This window comes from Borostomias antarcticus, assembly GCF_949987555.1.
Source record: "Borostomias antarcticus genome assembly, chromosome: 9".
NCBI lineage: Eukaryota > Metazoa > Chordata > Actinopteri > Stomiiformes > Stomiidae > Borostomias > Borostomias antarcticus.
Window position 1 is genome coordinate 30592221 of NC_140242.1, and position 17500 is coordinate 30609720.

Consider the following 17500-nt stretch of genomic DNA (forward strand, 5'->3'; position numbering starts at 1 on the left):
TGTGTGTGTATGTGTGTGTGTGTGCGTCTGCGTGCGTGTGTGTGTGCGTCTGCGTGCGTGTGTGTGTGTGTGTGTGTGTGTGTGTGTGTGAAGCGTTGTGTGTGGGCAGAGTGAGCTGGTGTGTGAAGCGTTGTGTGTGGGCAGAGTGAGCTGGTGTGTGAAGCGTTGTGTGTGTGTGTGTGTTTGTGTATGTGTGTGCGTCTGCGTGCGTGTGTGTGTGTGAAGCGTTGTGTGTGGGCAGAGTGAGCTGGTGTGTGAAGCGTTGTGTGTGTGTGTGTGTGTGTGTGTGTGTGCGTCTGCGTGTGTGTGTGTGAAGCGTTGTGTGTGGGCAGAGTGAGCTGGTGTGTGAAGCGTTGTGTGTGTGTGTGTATGTGTATGTGTGTGCGTCTGCGTGTGTGTGTGTGTGTGTATGTGTGTGTGTGTGCGTCTGCGTGTGTGTGTGTGTGTATGTGTGTGTGTGTGCGTCTGCGTGCGTGTGTGTGAAGCGTTGTGTGTGGGCAGAGTGAGCTGGTGTCTGAGCGCCGGCCCTGAGAGAGCTGGAGAAGGTCAAAGGTCATGTGTTCCACACCGCCCCAGACAGAGAGCTGCACCCTGGGACATGGTGTTCAGACAGCACTGCACCCTGGGACATGGTGTTCAGACAGCACTGCACCCTGGGACATAGTGTTCAGACAGCACTGCACCCTGGGACATGGTGTTCAGACAGCACTGCACCCTGGGACATGGTGTTCAGACAGCACTGCACCCTGGGACATAGTGTTCAGACAGCACTGCACCCTGGGACATAGTGTTCAGACAGCACTGCACCCTGGGACATAGTGTTCAGACAGCACTGCACCCTGGGACATAGTGTTCAGACAGCACTGCACACTGGGACATAGTGTTCAGACAGCACTGCACCCTGGGACATAGTGTTCAGACAGCACTGCACCCTGGGACATAGTGTTCAGACAGCACTGCACCCTGGGACATAGTGTTCAGACAGCACTGCACCCTGGGACATAGTGTTCAGACAGCACTGCACCCTGGGACATAGTGTTCAGACAGCACTGCACACAGAGGCCAACGCCACTCTGGGCTCAACAAAGAGCAAATGACCAATCAAGACTGAGGATCAGCAGCAGAGTAATCCCACTATAATATAGAACACTATAATATAGAACACTATAATATAGAACACTATAATATAGAACACTATAATATAGAACACTATAATATAGAACACTTTAATATAGAACACTATAATATAGAACACTTTAATATAGAACACTATAATATAGAACACTTTAATATAGAACACTATAATATAGAACACTTTAATATAGAACACTATAATATAGAACACTATAATATAGAACACTATAATATAGAACACTATAATATAGAACACTTTAATATAGAACACTATAATATAGAACACTATAATATAGAACACTATAATATAGAACACTATAATATAGAACACTTTAATATAGAACACTATAATATAGAACACTATAATATAGAACACTTTAACAACAACAGGCCGACAGGAAACCTCCATTTGAACAGCTTCAGTTCAAAATCTACGCAGCAGAACAGACACTGCTGGGTTAGGGTTAGGGTTAGACTGAGAAGCTTAGCGTAGCTCACAGCATCTGATAGACTCATTAAGGTTGGTGGGCAAAGCCCCAGACAGACAGACAGGCTGCAGACAGACAGACAGGCTGCAGACAGACAGACAGGCTGCAGACAGACAGACAAGCTGCAGACAGACAGACAGGCTGCAGACAGACAGAGGGAAGACAGACAGACAGAGACAGACAGACGGCAGACAGACAGACAACAAACAAGCATACCCTAGAGTACACCCACTAGATCTCAAGGTCAGGTAGAACCATCTAACATTGGAGGAAGAAAAAAAAGTCTTGTTCCGTCTCATCTGTTTTTTCGACTGGACCAATCTGCAAATCAGCAAAGAGCGATTTGCATTCTGAAGTAAACTTGAAAAGCTGGTTAACAGGGCGGGGAGGGCCAGGAGAGAGGGTGAAGAGGCCAGGAGAGAGGCTGAAGAGGCCGGGGCCTCAGGGGCCAGGAGAGAGGATGAAGAGGCCGGGGCCTCAGGGGCCAGGAGAGAGGATGAAGAGGCCGGGGCCTCAGGGGCCAGGAGAGAGGATGAAGAGGCCAGTAGAGAGAGGATGAAGAGGCCGGGGCCTCAGGGGCCAGGAGAGAGGATGAAGAGGCCAGTAGAGAGAGGATGAAGAGGCCGGGGCCTCAGGGGCCAGGAGAGAGGACGGCAGGGCTGGACGCTAATGAGGACACTTCCAGCTGGTCGACAACCACAATCACACAGACCGCCGTGGGACATTCTGAGCTGCCCCCTCCCTGAGAGCGCACGCACACACATACACACACACACACACACACACCTGCACACGCACACACACACACCTGCACACGCACAGACACCCGCACACACACACTAGGGCTGCACAATATATGGTTTATGCATCGCCATAAACCTCATATAGGACATAGGCCTGTATGTTTACAAGTTTGCTTATTTCTGTTTTAAACAAACAAAATATATTGCAATATATCACAAAAAAATGCATCGCTGCAATGTATGTTTTTGTCAATATCGCCCAGCCCTAACACACACACACACACACGCACACACAGACGCAAGCACACACTTACACACACGCGGACACAATCACACACCCAGACACACATGTGTCTTTAACGAGAGAGGGTCTTTCTAAGGGCACACATGGTAAGACCGCTAATCTGGAAAATATATTAACTGTCCACCAGCAGAGAGGGGAGGGGGGAGAGAGAGAAAGAAGTGGAAAGAGAGGTAGAAAGAGAGAAGTAGAGAGAGAGAAGTAGAGAGAGAGGTAGAGAGAAGTAGAGAGAGAGAGGTAGCGAGAGTAGTAGAGAGAGAAGTAGAAAGAGGTAGAGAGAGAAGTAGAGAGAGAAGTAGAGAGAGGAGTAGAGAGAAGTAGAGAGAGAAGTAGAGAGAAGTAGAGAGAGAAGTAGAGAGAAGTAGAGAGAGAAGTAGAGAGAAGTAGAGAGAAGTAGAGAGAAGTAGAGAGAAGTAGAGAGATAAGTAGAGAGGGAAGTAGAGAGAAGTAGAGAGAAGTAGAGAGAGAAGTAGAGAGAGAAGTAGAGAGAGAAGTAGAGAGGGAAGTAGAGAGAGAAGTAGAGAGAGAGAAGTAGAGAGAGAAGTAGAAAGAGGTAGAGAGAGAAGTAGAGAGAGAAGTAGAGAGAGGAGTAGAGAGAAGTAGAGAGAAGTAGAGAGAAGTAGAGAGAAGTAGAGAGAGGAGTAGAGAGAGGAGTAGAGAGAAGTAGAGAGAGAAGTAGAGAGAGAAGTAGAGAGAGAAGTAGAGAGAAGTAGAGAGAGAAGTAGAGAGAAGTAGAGAGAGAAGTAGAGAGAGAAGTAGAGAGAAGTAGAGAGAAGTAGAGAGAGAAGTAGAGAGAGAAGTAGAGAGAAGTAGAGAGAGAAGTAGAGAGAAGTAGAGAGAGAAGTAGAGAGAAGTAGAGAGAAGTAGAGAGAAGTAGAGAGAGAAGTAGAGAGAGAAGTAGAGAGAGAAGTAGAGAAGTAGAGAGAGAAGTAGAGAGAAGTAGAGAGAGAAGTAGAGAGAGAAGTAGAGAGAAGTAGAGAGAGAAGTAGAGAGAAGTAGAGAGAGAAGTAGAGAGAGAAGTAGAGAGAGAAGTAGAGAGAAGTAGAGAGAGAAGTAGAGAGAGAAGTAGAGAGAGAAGTAGAGAGAAGTAGAGAGAAGTAGAGAGAGAAGTAGAGAGAGAAGTAGAGAGAAGTAGAGAGAGAAGTAGAGAGAAGTAGAGAGAGAAGTAGAGAGAAGTAGAGAGAAGTAGAGAGAGAAGTAGAGAGAGAAGTAGAGAGAAGTAGAGAGAGAAGTAGAGAGAAGTAGAGAGAGAAGTAGAGAGAGAAGTAGAGAGAGAAGTAGAGAGAAGTAGAGAGAAGTAGAGAGAGAAGTAGAGAGAGAAGTAGAGAGAGAAGTAGAGAAGTAGAGAGAGAAGTAGAGAGAAGTAGAGAGAGAAGTAGAGAGAGAAGTAGAGAGAAGTAGAGAGAGAAGTAGAGAGAAGTAGAGAGAGAAGTAGAGAGAGAAGTAGAGAGAAGTAGAGAGAAGTAGAGAGAGAAGTAGAGAGAAGTAGAGAGAAGTAGAGAGAAGTAGAGAGAGAAGTAGAGAGAAGTAGAGAGAAGTAGAGAGAGAAGTAGAGAGAAGTAGAGAGAAGTAGAGAGAGAAGTAGAGAGAAGTAGAGAGAGGAGTAGAGAGAGAAGTAGAGAGAGAAGTAGAGAAGTAGAGAGAGAAGTAGAGAGAAGTAGAGAGAGAAGTAGAGAGAGGAGTAGAGAGAAGTAGAGAGAGAAGTAGAGAGAGAAGTAGAGAGAGGAGTAGAGAGAGAAGTAGAGAGAGAAGTAGAGAGAGAAGTAGAGAGAGAAGTAGAGAGAAGTAGAGAGAAGTAGAGAGGAGTAGAGAGAAGTAGAGAGAAGTAGAGATAAGTAGAGAGAGAAGTAGAGAGAAGTAGAGAGAAGTAGAGAGAGAAGTAGAGAGAGAAGTAGAGAGAAGTAGAGAGAAGTAGAGAGAGAAGTAGAGAGAAGTAGAGAGAGAAGTAGAGAGAGAAGTAGAGAGAAGTAGAGAGAAGTAGAGAGAAGTAGAGAGAGAAGTAGAGAGAGAAGTAGAGAGAGAAGTAGAGAGAAGTAGAGAGAGAAGTAGAGAGAAGTAGAGAGAGAAGTAGAGAGAAGTAGAGAGAGAAGTAGAGAGAAGTAGAGAGAAGTAGAGAGAGAAGTAGAGAGAGGAGTAGAGAGAGAAGTAGAGAGAGAAGTAGAGAGAGAAGTAGAGAGAGAAGTAGAGAAGTAGAGAGAGAAGTAGAGAGAGAAGTAGAGAGAAGTAGAGAGAGAAGTAGAGAGAGAAGTAGAGAGAAGTAGAGAGAAGTAGAGAGAGAAGTAGAGAGAAGTAGAGAGAGAAGTAGAGAGAGAAGTAGAGAGAAGTAGAGAGAAGTAGAGAGAAGTAGAGAGAGAAGTAGAGAGAGAAGTAGAGAGAGAAGTAGAGAGAAGTAGAGAGAGAAGTAGAGAGAAGTAGAGAGAGAAGTAGAGAGAGAAGTAGAGAGAAGTAGAGAGAGAAGTAGAGAGAAGTAGAGAGAAGTAGAGAGAGAAGTAGAGAGAGGAGTAGAGAGAGAAGTAGAGAGAGAAGTAGAGAGAGAAGTAGAGAGAGAAGTAGAGAAGTAGAGAGAGAAGTAGAGAGAAGTAGAGAGAGAAGTAGAGAGAGGAGTAGAGAGAAGTAGAGAGAGAAGTAGAGAGAGAAGTAGAGAGAGGAGTAGAGAGAGAAGTAGAGAGAGAAGTAGAGAGAGAAGTAGAGAGAGAAGTAGAGAGAAGTAGAGAGAAGTAGAGAGGAGTAGAGAGAAGTAGAGAGAAGTAGAGATAAGTAGAGAGAGAAGTAGAGAGAAGTAGAGAGAAGTAGAGAGAGAAGTAGAGAGAGAAGTAGAGAGAAGTAGAGAGAAGTAGAGAGAGAAGTAGAGAGAAGTAGAGAGAGAAGTAGAGAGAAGTAGAGAGAGAAGTAGAGAGAGAAGTAGAGAGAAGTAGAGAGAAGTAGAGAGAAGTAGAGAGAAGTAGAGAGAGAAGTAGAGAGAAGTAGAGAGAAGTAGAGAGAGAAGTAGAGAGAAGTAGAGAGAGAAGTAGAGAGAAGTAGAGAGAGAAGTAGAGAGAAGTAGAGAGAAGTAGAGAGAGAAGTAGAGAGAAGTAGAGAGAAGTAGAGAGAGAAGTAGAGAGAAGTAGAGAGAAGTAGAGAGAAGTAGAGAGAGAAGTAGAGAGAAGTAGAGAGAAGTAGAGAGAAGTAGAGAGAAGTAGAGAGAGAAGTAGAGAGAAGTAGAGAGAAGTAGAGAGAGAAGTAGAGAGAAGTAGAGAGAGAAGTAGAGAGAAGTAGAGAGAGAAGTAGAGAGAAGTAGAGAGAGAAGTAGAGAGAAGTAGAGAGAGAAGTAGAGAGAAGTAGAGAGAAGTAGAGAGAGAAGTAGAGAGAAGTAGAGAGAAGTAGAGAGAAGTAGAGAGAGAAGTAGAGAGAGAAGTAGAGAGAAGTAGAGAGAGAAGTAGAGAGAAGTAGAGAGAGAAGTAGAGAGAAGTAGAGAGAAGTAGAGAGAGAAGTAGAGAGAGAAGTAGAGAGAGAAGTAGAGAGAGAAGTAGAGAGAAGTAGAGAGAGAAGTAGAGAGAGAAGTAGAGAGAAGTAGAGAGAGAAGTAGAGAGAAGTAGAGGGAGAAGTAGAGAGAAGTAGAGAGAAGTAGAGAGAGAAGTAGAGAGAAGTAGAGAGAGAAGTAGAGAGAAGTAGAGAGAGAAGTAGAGAGAAGTAGAGAGAAGTAGAGAGAGAAGTAGAGAGAAGTAGAGAGAGAAGTAGAGAGAAGTAGAGAGAGAAGTAGAGAGAAGTAGAGAGAGAAGTAGAGAGAAGTAGAGAGAGACATAGAGAGAGAAGTAGAGAGAGACGTAGGGTTGTGTAATAAAATGGATACAGAAATACATCGCAATTTTTTTACTGATTTTTTACCGATACCGTAAATACCGATACCGTAGATACTGATATTATAGATACTGATACTATAGATACTGATACTATAGATACTGATACTGTAGATACTGATATTATAGATACTGATACTATAGATACTGATACCGTAGATACTGATACTGTAGATACTGATACTATAGATACTGATACTGTAGATACTGATACCGTAGATACTGATACTATAGATACTGATACTGTAGATACTGATACTATAGATACTGATACCGTAGATACTGATACTATAGATACTGATACTGTAGATACTGATACTGTAGATACTGATACTATAGATACTGATACTGTAGATACTGATACTATAGATACTGATACTGTAGATACTGATACTGTAGATACTGATACTATAGATACAAGGGGGAGAAGGGGAGAGAAGGTCCAGGAGGAGCAGGTCCAGGAGGAGCAGCCCAGACTGAAGGGGAGAGCAGGTCCAGGAGGAGCAGCCCAGACTGAAGGGGAGAGGAGCAGCCCAGACTGAAGGGGAGAGCAGGTTCAGGAGGAGCAGCCCAGACTGAAGGGGAGAGCAGGTCCAGGAGGAGCAGCCCAGACTGATGGGGAGAGCAGGTCCAGGAGGAGCAGCCCAGACTGAAGGGGGGAGCAGGGCCAGGAGGAGCAGCCCAGACTGAAGGGGAGAGCAGGTCCAGGAGGAGCAGCCCAGACTGATGGGGAGAGCAGGTCCAGGAGGAGCAGGTCCAGGAGGAGCAGGTCCAGGAGGAGCAGCCCAGACTGAAGGAGGGAGCAGGTCCAGGAGGAGCAGCCCAGACTGATGGGGAGAGCAGGTCCAGGAGGAGCAGCCCAGACTGATGGGGGGAGCAGGGCCAGGAGGAGCAGCCCAGACTGATGGGGAGAGCAGGTCCAGGAGGAGCAGCCCAGACTGAAGGGGAGAGCAGGTTCAGGAGGAGCAGCCCAGACTGATGGGGAGAGCAGGTCCAGGAGGAGCAGCCCAGACTGATGGGGAGAGCAGGTCCAGGAGGAGCAGCCCAGACTGATGGATAGTGTGGGACAACTGATTGCATTAATCAACCTCCTTTGGATAATTAACTGGATAAGAGCAATCCCATCAATTCCACAGCCTTGTCTGAGAGGGACTGATACTACACAGGCAACATAGAGATAGAGAGAGAGAGAGAGAGAGAGAGAGAGAGAGAAAGAGAAAGAGAAAGAGAGAGAGAGAGAGAGAGAGAGAGAGAGGGAGAGAGAGAGAGAGAGAGAGAGAGAGAGAGAGAGAGAGGAGAGAGATAGAGAGAGAAAGAGAGAGAGAGAGAGAGAGAGAGAGAGAGAGGGAGAGAGAGAGAGAGAAAGAGAGCGAGAGGGGGAGAGGGAGAGAGAGAGCGCAGGAGAGATGCCTACTGTCATCACCTTTATCAACAAATTATATTGTGCGTATGCCGCTACTGTGTTAATGAGTTATAACTTTAATATGTTCATAACGTTCATGACCTGATCGGCTTCTGTCTGCAGCGCTGTTGAGAGGTTTGATTTTAACAAGATCAAATTGCATGTCTCTCCATCGACTGTAGACTAGACACCTTATGTGGTTGTCTCTCCCTCTACTGTAGACTAGAGAGCTCATGGGGTTGTCTCTCCCTCTACTGTAGACTAGAGAGCTTGTGGGGTTGTCTCTCCCTCTACTGTAGACTAGAGAGCTCATGGGGTTGTATCTCCCTCTACTGTAGACTAGAGAGCTTGTGGGGTTTAGCGCACATTTAGGATTCCGTTTGTGATTCTTGTCTTCCCTCAGTTCTCAGTAACCTTGACACAGATGCAGAGCACAGAGAGGGGGTAGGAGATAGAGGGAGAGGGAGAGGGAGGGAGAGAGGGAGGGAGAGAGAGAGGGAGAGAGAGAGAGAGAGAGAGAGAGAGAGAGAGGGAAAGAGAGAGAAAGAGAGAGAGGGAGAGAGAGGGAGGGAGAGAGAGAGGGAGAGAGAGAGAGGGAGAGAGAGAGAGAGGGAAAGAGAGAGAAAGAGAGAGAGGGAGAGAGAGAGAGAGTGAAAGAGAGAGAAAAAGAGAGAGAGGGAGAGAGAGAGAAAGAGGGAGAGAGAGGGAGAGAGAGATCGAGATAAATTAGCTTTCATGTCTTATTACACAGCCAGCTGATGTGCAGCTCTTGCAGGGAGAGCGGTGTAGTATTAATGCAGTATTAATACTGCTGCAACAACAGAGTCCAACAACTTCTGATAGGCTGTTTCCTGGGAGTTTTAAGACCTTTCAACCCTATACGTTTCACAGTAATGATGATCTGAATACAAGTTGTCTTTGCAAGTCTTTGTGTGTGTCTATGTGAATGTATGTGTGTTTTTTTGTTAGAATGTGTTTGTGTGCATGTGAGAGAATGTGTGTCTTGTAGTTGTTGTTGTCGGTGTGTATGTGTGTGTGTGTGTGTGTGTGCGTGGGTGTGTGTGTGTCCACAGGCAGCTGCCATGATCAAACCAAACAGTAGTTTTCTTCATGGCTGGGAGGGTTAGGGTTGGGCTACATGGTGGGTTGTTGGTGTGTTCCCTCCCCAGGCTGCGTCTGTCGGCAATCTCGTCACTCTGAGCACAATGGACTCAGTGGGGCTTCCAGTGAGCTCCAAAACAACCATGGAGAGAGGCCTGTTTCTGCAGAGGTGTACCCCAGCCCTGGAGCTCCTAATCCAGTTAAGCGATTGGGCACTGCGGCCTGGCTCATTATCCAGCCCCCCCTTAGCAAGGCTCTGGTCAGGGGTCTTACTAAGACCCCCTCCACTCAGAAAACAAGCACAGCAGCAAGGCTGTGATGGAGGGGGCAGCTAATAAGCTAACAAGCTAACAAGCTAACAAGCCACTTGAGCTTGGAACAGAGGATCTTGGTGACATACTGTATGTGACTATGAAATACGGATATGAAATTCCCCACACAAGCCTCTCTGTAGAAAAGGCAATGAAAGAAAGTTACAAAACCAACACAAACAATTAGTTACAAAACCAGACAAAAGGTCACCAGTCACGGTCAGCACACACTGAGACCCTGTTCAATATCTGATTATGCACTCGTTAAGTAACTGGTGTGGGATGGCGGCGCCTGGGAACCCAGTGGTCTTCACCGCTGAAGAATAGACACATTCACCACCACCACGCATTTCTGCCAAGCTACTCATACATGCAAAATGTCATCTTGGACAATAGGACAACAAATGATCATCGTCCTCCATAAGTCGACGTTGACAACAACAACAACAACAACAGCATGTCATCAACCCGAGGAGACTTTCACCTCTTTACCCACAATCCCTTCTGGTGGCCCTGGTGGTTTCTGGGTAACAAGAAGTGCGGTTCTCACCTGGGGGAGTGCATGCCTCGACGGAGGACTGGACTAGCACGGAGCGTCTCTTGGAGGGCATGGGCATCTTCCTCTCTTTGTACTTGGCCAACGCTGCCTGGACGGCTTCGGTGTGCAGGTCTGGACATGCATGGAGCTTCATTTAGACTACATCATACAATATACCTCAACAATAACAACAACAACAACAACATCAATAACAACAACAATAATAACAACAAGTAATATCATCTACTGCTAGTGTGCATTGACCTCCTATCTTTCTAGAGCATACTAGAGCTTCCAAGAACATTCCAGAACCTCCAGTACCGTAGACATGAACATTCCAGAACCTCCAGTACCGTAGACATGAACATTCCAGAACCTCCAGTACCGTAGACATGAACATTCCAGAACCTCCAGTACCGTAGACATGAACATTCCAGAACCTCCAGTACCGTAGACATGAACATTCCAGAATCTACAGTACCGTAGACATGAACATTCCAGAACCTCCAGTACCGTAGACATGCAGTAGCCTCACCGGATCTGAAGCGCTCATCCCGGGAGTTGGCGGCCCGAGGCTTGTTCTGTCTGGAGCCCGGCAGAGCCGCCTGTGAGGAGGCCTGGGTCCTGCTGTCGATCTGCAGCGAGGGGTCTACACCTGGCAGACAGCAGCACAGGGTTAGGGTTAGGGTTAGGATTAAGGGACTAGCTTCCAGATTCAATTCTAACATTTCCGGAAAGAGTACTATGCTAACTAAACGCAAATCTGGAAATAGCCGTTAATCTGGACAATTTTACCTAAACATCCCTAACTCACTAAGTACAGTAGATAAAAATCAATTCATGGTTGCTAAAAGCGTGTACTATTTAGCGTTTTGGAAAATCACATGTTTGACAGGAATAAACCCTCAAGAGGATCTCGAAGGCGATGCCCACCCTCTGGCCTGGCTGGGGCAGGTTTGCATTTTTTGTCGTAGGAGGTCACGGAAGGTGTCATTTTGTTCGGAATGTAAAACTGTTCACATTTCACATTCACATTTCACAACACATCACTAACCCTAACCCTAACATCACCGGCCGGCTGGACACTTCCCGAGGGTTTTCGGCCACGTATGTCAGAGAACGCGTCAGGCCGCACGTTGTGTCCGAAAAGTACACGCGAGGCACGCACGGCGGTTGATTAACAAAAGGTTAGGTGCTGTCCAGAAGGCAATCTATTTCCTTCCGAGCTCAGCACTAGTACACTGTTCCGCCCCTCCCCCGACACATACACTGTTGACTTTCTGACCATTCTATGAGGCCTAGAGACACCAAATGTGGTGTGTGGTGCCCTTGGGAAGGACACTAGGACCCTGCAGACTGCTCGGAACTCTAGATGCCTTCCTTAAAATGACGGTGTCATACAGCCACCAAATTCGATGTGGGTCATCCTCGCGTTATGGTTGAGTCTCTAGCACCTTCCGTTCAAAAGTTATAGCCTCTTGTGCAAAATGGCTATGTCAATAAATGTACTTTATATTTTTCTAGAGCCTTCCAGCTTAGTATATAAAGACCTTAGCAGGCTCTGAATCCAGCCAAATTGAAAGAAAGGCTCTAACATGTTCAAATTTAAAAACTAGACCTATATTAGATCTGGTTCCGGATCCCCGACATGATCAACTACCTTACATCCCTCTTAAACAATGTCATATTGAAGGAAAGCATCTAGAGCTCTGATTGGTCGACAAGGTGGTAGCCCATGACGGGACAATGACACATACCAATCAGAGCATTCCAGAAGTGTCCACAGACCAGAAGAGACAAGAAAACACAATAAGGGTTGATTAGGAGAAAATAGGGTAATTTAGGTGATGTTAGTGTTATTTCCGGATTGAATTCCAAATAGGCATCTATGAGTGATTTAGGGATGAATTGGGAAAAAGATATGAGGTTATTAGTACTGTTCCCGGTTGGGAGTTCCAAATCAAATTCTAAAAATATTTACCCCATGGCGGAAGGGAAAGAAAATACGGGTTAAAGTTTTCTGGGATTGGGAATCCGGAATTGGAATCCGGAAGTGCATCTAAGGCCCAAACATAAGCATCCAGATTGGATTGCTGTTCCGGAACGGGAGGTGACTAATCCAGATTAAATTCTAAGTCAATGCAAAAAAATGGTTAGGAGGTACAGAAAGAGTACTATTTCCCCTCTCCCAGCGAGGGGTCTACGCCTGGCAGACAGCAGCACAGGGCAGTCAGACACACGACATCCAACACAACCCCATGCTCAGCGCTGAGGACCCCACGCCATTCTGCCCCTGTCCCTTGGTCAGAAACATGCAGGTCCTAGAGGCGCCAGGGTGGCCTGACTGATCGCCTGTCATCTCACTTCCCCAATCCTGATTATTTGTAGGCCAGTCAGGGTGGGGCCTCGAGACGCCTGCATGTTTTCCACTAAAGCTTAGAATAAAATATAAATACAAGAATGTAGACTAGCTTACTGTATCTACGCTTCGGTGAAAGGGATTCTGAAAATATACCATTTTACTAGAGATATGGTGCTACATTCAGATTACTAGAGATATGGTGCTACATTCAGATTACTAGAGATATGGTGCTACATTCAGATTACTAGAGATATGGTGCTACATTCAGATTCCAGCTAATGGCCATGTACCAAAGTCATGTTGTTAGTGTAACAAACAATTGAAATGCCTTTTGAGAGTTTTGGATGCTACAGTATGCTATAGTCCACCATACTTGCCACTAGAAGTACTAACAATCAAACACATTAGCATCCTTCCACTATTCTTCCACTATAAGTGTAAAAATAGGCAAAATGTTCTCATTGTACCCTTTTAAATAGCCTAGCTCCGTAAGCACACCATCTGTGACGGGAGATTAGGGGAGGGGTTCTCCATGTCAAGACAACATCCTCGAACAGACCGGTAGGTTCTAGAATTAGACACTTCAAACTCCTCAGCTCTCCTTGATCTGGGTAGTGAAGCGTGGGAGTCATCCTTCAGCTTGTCAGCTCTCATGGCTTCAGGCAGGGAGGGGCTTGGGAGGGGGGAGGGCAATCTTCCTAAACTACAAAGATCGGCCCCCAACAGAGCATCAGAAAGAGCCTCCTTGACTCAAACAGGAAATGGAGGGGAGGATAGTGGGAGGGGACAGGAAGCAGCCAGATGCGGCCGTGCGTCCTGGAACTCACAGCTCCAGACAACAGATTCACACAGCGTGGAGAGAGAGCACTTCCCGTCTCCCGGTGTTTGGATGACAGTGTCTGAGAGACGGTCGGCTGGGTTCCTCCCCGGCTGAGATATCACACAAGCTACCTTTGAGCAGTTCTGACACTTAAGATAGTTCTGCATTTTTCTCTGCCTCTCTGGATTCAAACTAGGTCGCCAATATCTTGGGACATTTTTGCTGTCTGCTGCATTCAGTTCTCTTTGGAGGACAATCTCTTCAGTTCAGTTCTCTTTGGAGGACAATCTCTTCAGTTCAGTTCTCTTTGGAGGACAATCTCTTCAGTTCAGTTCTCTTTGGAGGACAATCTCTTCAGTTCAGTTCTCTTTGGGGGACAATCTTGATGTCTTCCCTGGCTTCCTTCCCATAAGGGGGATGTGCGGGCCGTTCATCAGCCCTTTAACGAAGGGTCTCTCCCAGGCCTCTCCTCTGACCCCCAGACACCAGACAGAGGGTCTGACCGCCCCTGTTCTAGTCTGTTCTGGATAGACCCCTGTGACAATCCCAGCCCAGTGGCCTGGCTCCCCCAGCCCAGCCCAGCCCAGCCCAGCCCAGCCCAGCCCAGCCCAGCCCAGTCCAGCCCAGCCCAGCCCAGCCCAGCTCCCCCAGCCCAGCCCAGCCCAGCCCAGCCCAGCCAAGCCCAGCCCAGTCCAGCCCAGCCTAGCCCAACCCTGCCCAGCCCAGTCCAGCCCAGCCCAGCCCAGCCCAGCCCAGCCCAGCTCCCCCAGCCCAGCCCAGCCCAGTCCAGCCCAGCTCCCCCAGCCCAGCCCAGCCCAGCCCAGCCCAGCCCAGCCCAGCTCCCCCAGTCCAGCCCAGCCCAGCCCAGCCCAGCCCAGCCCAGCCCAGCCCAGCCCAGCCCAGCCCAGCCCAGCCCAGCCCAGTCCAGCCCATCTGGGGTGAGAACTGCTTCCACTGCAGCTTAGAGGGGATCAATGTTCTCAACACAGTCAGCAGCTCTCTGATGGCCAGCAGCACTGCTGAGTTACACACACACACACACACACACACACACACACACACACACACACACACACCCTAACCCTCACGCTTACCACCTTGCAAGTTTCAGAGACAAGAGTACACGCACGCACGCACGCACACACGCACGCACACACACACACACACACACACACACACACACACACACACACACACACACACACACACCAAATATGTATCTGTACTCTCTGGCTCCTGTGTTATTCTCACAGCCCAGTCAAACGATGGCCGCTCACAGCTTAAGAGAAAATAGGTCTATAAACTAAGTCAGGTTCCCTAGTCTGGTTGCCGGGCAGAACGCACTTCCCAGACACGCAGGACCAAGCCAATCACAGCCCTGGTTTGTCACAGAGACCGCTATTGGCTGAGAGGGCACCTGCCTGCGAGCAGCCCTGTGGTCTGTGTGCTGTCAGACATCACATGCGCTGCACCACAGCCTGTTATTACAATGTGATCTGTCAATGAGCTGGATAATGAGCTGTGTAAACTCATTGGGGTTGCGTAAGGAATAAACACAGAGCAGCTCTGATCTGATTTTCAATGACATTCCAAACGGCTAATCTCATTAATTCAGCAGACAGAGCTCGAATTGTATTAGCGGAATAGTAAATGACCGCTCTGACTCCAAATAACCCTAACCCTAGTCCTAACCCTAGTCCTAACCCTAACCCTAATAACCCTAACCCTAGTCCGATACACTGAGGGACTCTCAAGTGAAATGACACAGCACAAATGGATAGATCCCATCTGAGGCTGTGGTAACCAATCACAAGCTGACATTGAGTGAAAGAGTGCCAAAGAAACACTCAGACATGACCCCAGAGAGTTGAATGGATGTCCCATGAGCTCATGCACTATATACTTTGTGTCTTTATACATCTTGGATCATCTGGAACCCTCTGACAGTTGTGAAATACGAAGCATAAAAAACGAGCCAACCATCAAACATTACCTCACAAACCGTTCTATGAGACGCCGTCAGCCCGGAGTGTTCAGGTCCTGTTTCAAACCTGCGGCGCTTAACAACCTTAACAAGCACGTCCGCCTGTGTGATTAGACACGCCCCACCCTCTCCTCACCCTCTCCTCACCCTCTCCTCACCCTCTCCTCACCCTCTCCTCAGCAGCCCTGCCCTGTCCTGTAGCTATCGCTTACACCCCTCCGGTCTCTGGGAGGAGAGAGAGGGGGAACACAGACCAGTGGGACTGAGAGACCGAGAGAGAGAGAGAGAGAGACAGGCAGGCGTCTGCTCTGGGTGAAAATAACCCCAACCCAAATAACAGGCCTGGTCCTGGGCTGGGTGGAAAGCTGCTGGAAGAGCAGCCAGGCCTCGCTCTCTGAGAGAGAGGGCCAAACCAGAACACAGCCAGGGCCCAGAGGAGCATCAGCACGCAGACAGAGGGAGAGGGAGAGAGAGAGAGAGGGAGGGAGAGAGAGAGGGGGGGGGAGAGAGAGGGGGGGGGGGGAGAGAGAGGGGGGGGAAAGAGAGAAGGAGAGGGAGAGAGAGAGGGAGGGAGAGACTTTCTAGGACTTACCACAAACCTCCCTCATTACTGCATATTCATCCATGGCCACTCTCACTGACTGAAGCTAAAAATATAGCTAACCATGGATAAATGTGTCTACAACCACACACACGCACGCACACACACACACACATGCACACACACACACACACACACACACATGCACACACACACACACACACGCAGCAGTACTGGGAGACACCAGAAAACATATGTCCGCCATGCTAATGCTAACCGCGCTAATGCTGTGGTGCTGTGGACAGACTGACACAGGACTTTCTATCCCTGTGATCGTTATGATTCCCCTCAGCAATCTAACCACCAATCTCTATGATTCATCCCCGACCCACTAGTTAGCCAACGGTCAGTCTCCTTAGTGCCTCTGACCCCCCCGTCTCTCTGGGAGAGACAGGACTCATATCCATAGGGCGGCCGTGGTCTGTCTCTGATGGAGCTGTGGGCAGGTTTGAGCTGTTATATATGACCAAGCACTTAGGACTGCTGTGAAAACCTGACCCACGCGGAACCAAGGACATAACTGTGGGGTGACACAACGCTGCAGATACATACAGCACAACGCTGCAGATACATACAGCACAACGCTGCAGATACATACAGCACAACGCTGCAGATACATACAGCACAACGCTGCAGATACATACAGCACAACGCTGCAGATACATACAGCACAACGCTGCAGATACATACAGCACAACGCTGCAGATACATACAGCACAACGCTGCAGATACATACAGCACAACGCTGCAGATACATACAGCACAACGCTGCAGATACATACAGCACAACGCTGCAGATACATACAGTAGAAGTGCGTAGCCGTGACGTGAAGCTCTAGCTGCTGGGCTAGCTATAGTGTCTTACTGTACCTTACAGGATGTGGTGCTAGCTGAAACCTACAGCACGCAGTAAGACAAATTGCCGCGCAAGCTAGGCTAAACCTATGCAGTATGGCTAACTTCAGGCTAACTGTTGCGCTAGCAAGCTAGCAAGCTAGCAGGTGCTCTTACCTTGTATCTGAGGGATGTAGGGGGCCAGCAGCTTGCCTCTCTTCTTCTCATAGCCCTTCTGAGTGATGTCCCCTGAACAACCAGAGAGAGAGAGAGAGAGAGAGAGAGAGAATGGTGAGTCACGAGCCCATCTGGGATGTGTCCTTGGTACGGTGTTTGTGTAGTCAGTGTGTGTGTGTGTGTGTGTGTGTGTGTCTGTGTGTGTGTGTGTGTGTGTATCATGCTGCCAAGCACCAGCCTCTTGCACTGGCACCACAGGGCACCACAGCAGTGGTGGGGAGGCGCGTGCGTGCGTGCGTGCGTGCGTGTGTGTGTGTGTGTGTGTCTTTGCAGACAGTCAGAATGTCTCAGTCCATCTCTGGAACAATCAGAAGAGCCCAGGCTTGAGCAGCGCAGTCGCAGACCTCATATCCTCGTCAGACAGACAGGAAGCTACTCTTCACCTCCAGCTCACTGCTGACCCTAACCCTAACCCTAACCCCTAACCCTAAATCTCCAGCTCACCGCTGACCCTAACCCTAACCCCTAACCCTAAATCTCCAGCTCACCTCTGATCCTAACCCTAACCCCACATCACCAGATCACCGCTGAGGTCCTGAACACAACTAGATCTGCTACTCGCACAGAACAGCACCAGAGCATCATTACTCTGATCCACTGAATACTTCAACGATAACATCAGCTCAGACGGTATTTAATAATAACATCAGCTCAGACGGGTATTTAATGATAACATCAGCTCAGACGGTATTTAATAATAACATCAGCTCAGACGGGTATTTAATAATAACATCAGCTCAGACGGGTATTTAATAATAACATCAGCTCAGACGGTATTTAATAATAACATCAGCTCAGACGGTATTTA

General features: G+C 47.9%; 1 protein-coding gene across 1 annotated transcript in view; it reads right to left on the minus strand.

Moving 5' to 3' along the window:
- The window catches only part of dip2a (disco-interacting protein 2 homolog A), a gene marked incomplete at its 5' end in the record, with an annotated part of 134772 nt that overhangs the window by 61717 nt on the left and 55555 nt on the right, over positions 1 to 17500 (minus strand). Inside the window, 3 exons of the mRNA XM_084442996.1 lie at positions 9867 to 9986; positions 10390 to 10509; positions 16633 to 16704. Coding sequence (XP_084299122.1) covers positions 9867 to 9986; positions 10390 to 10509; positions 16633 to 16704 — 312 coding nt within the window. The remainder of the gene's footprint in view (positions 1 to 9866; positions 9987 to 10389; positions 10510 to 16632; positions 16705 to 17500) is intronic.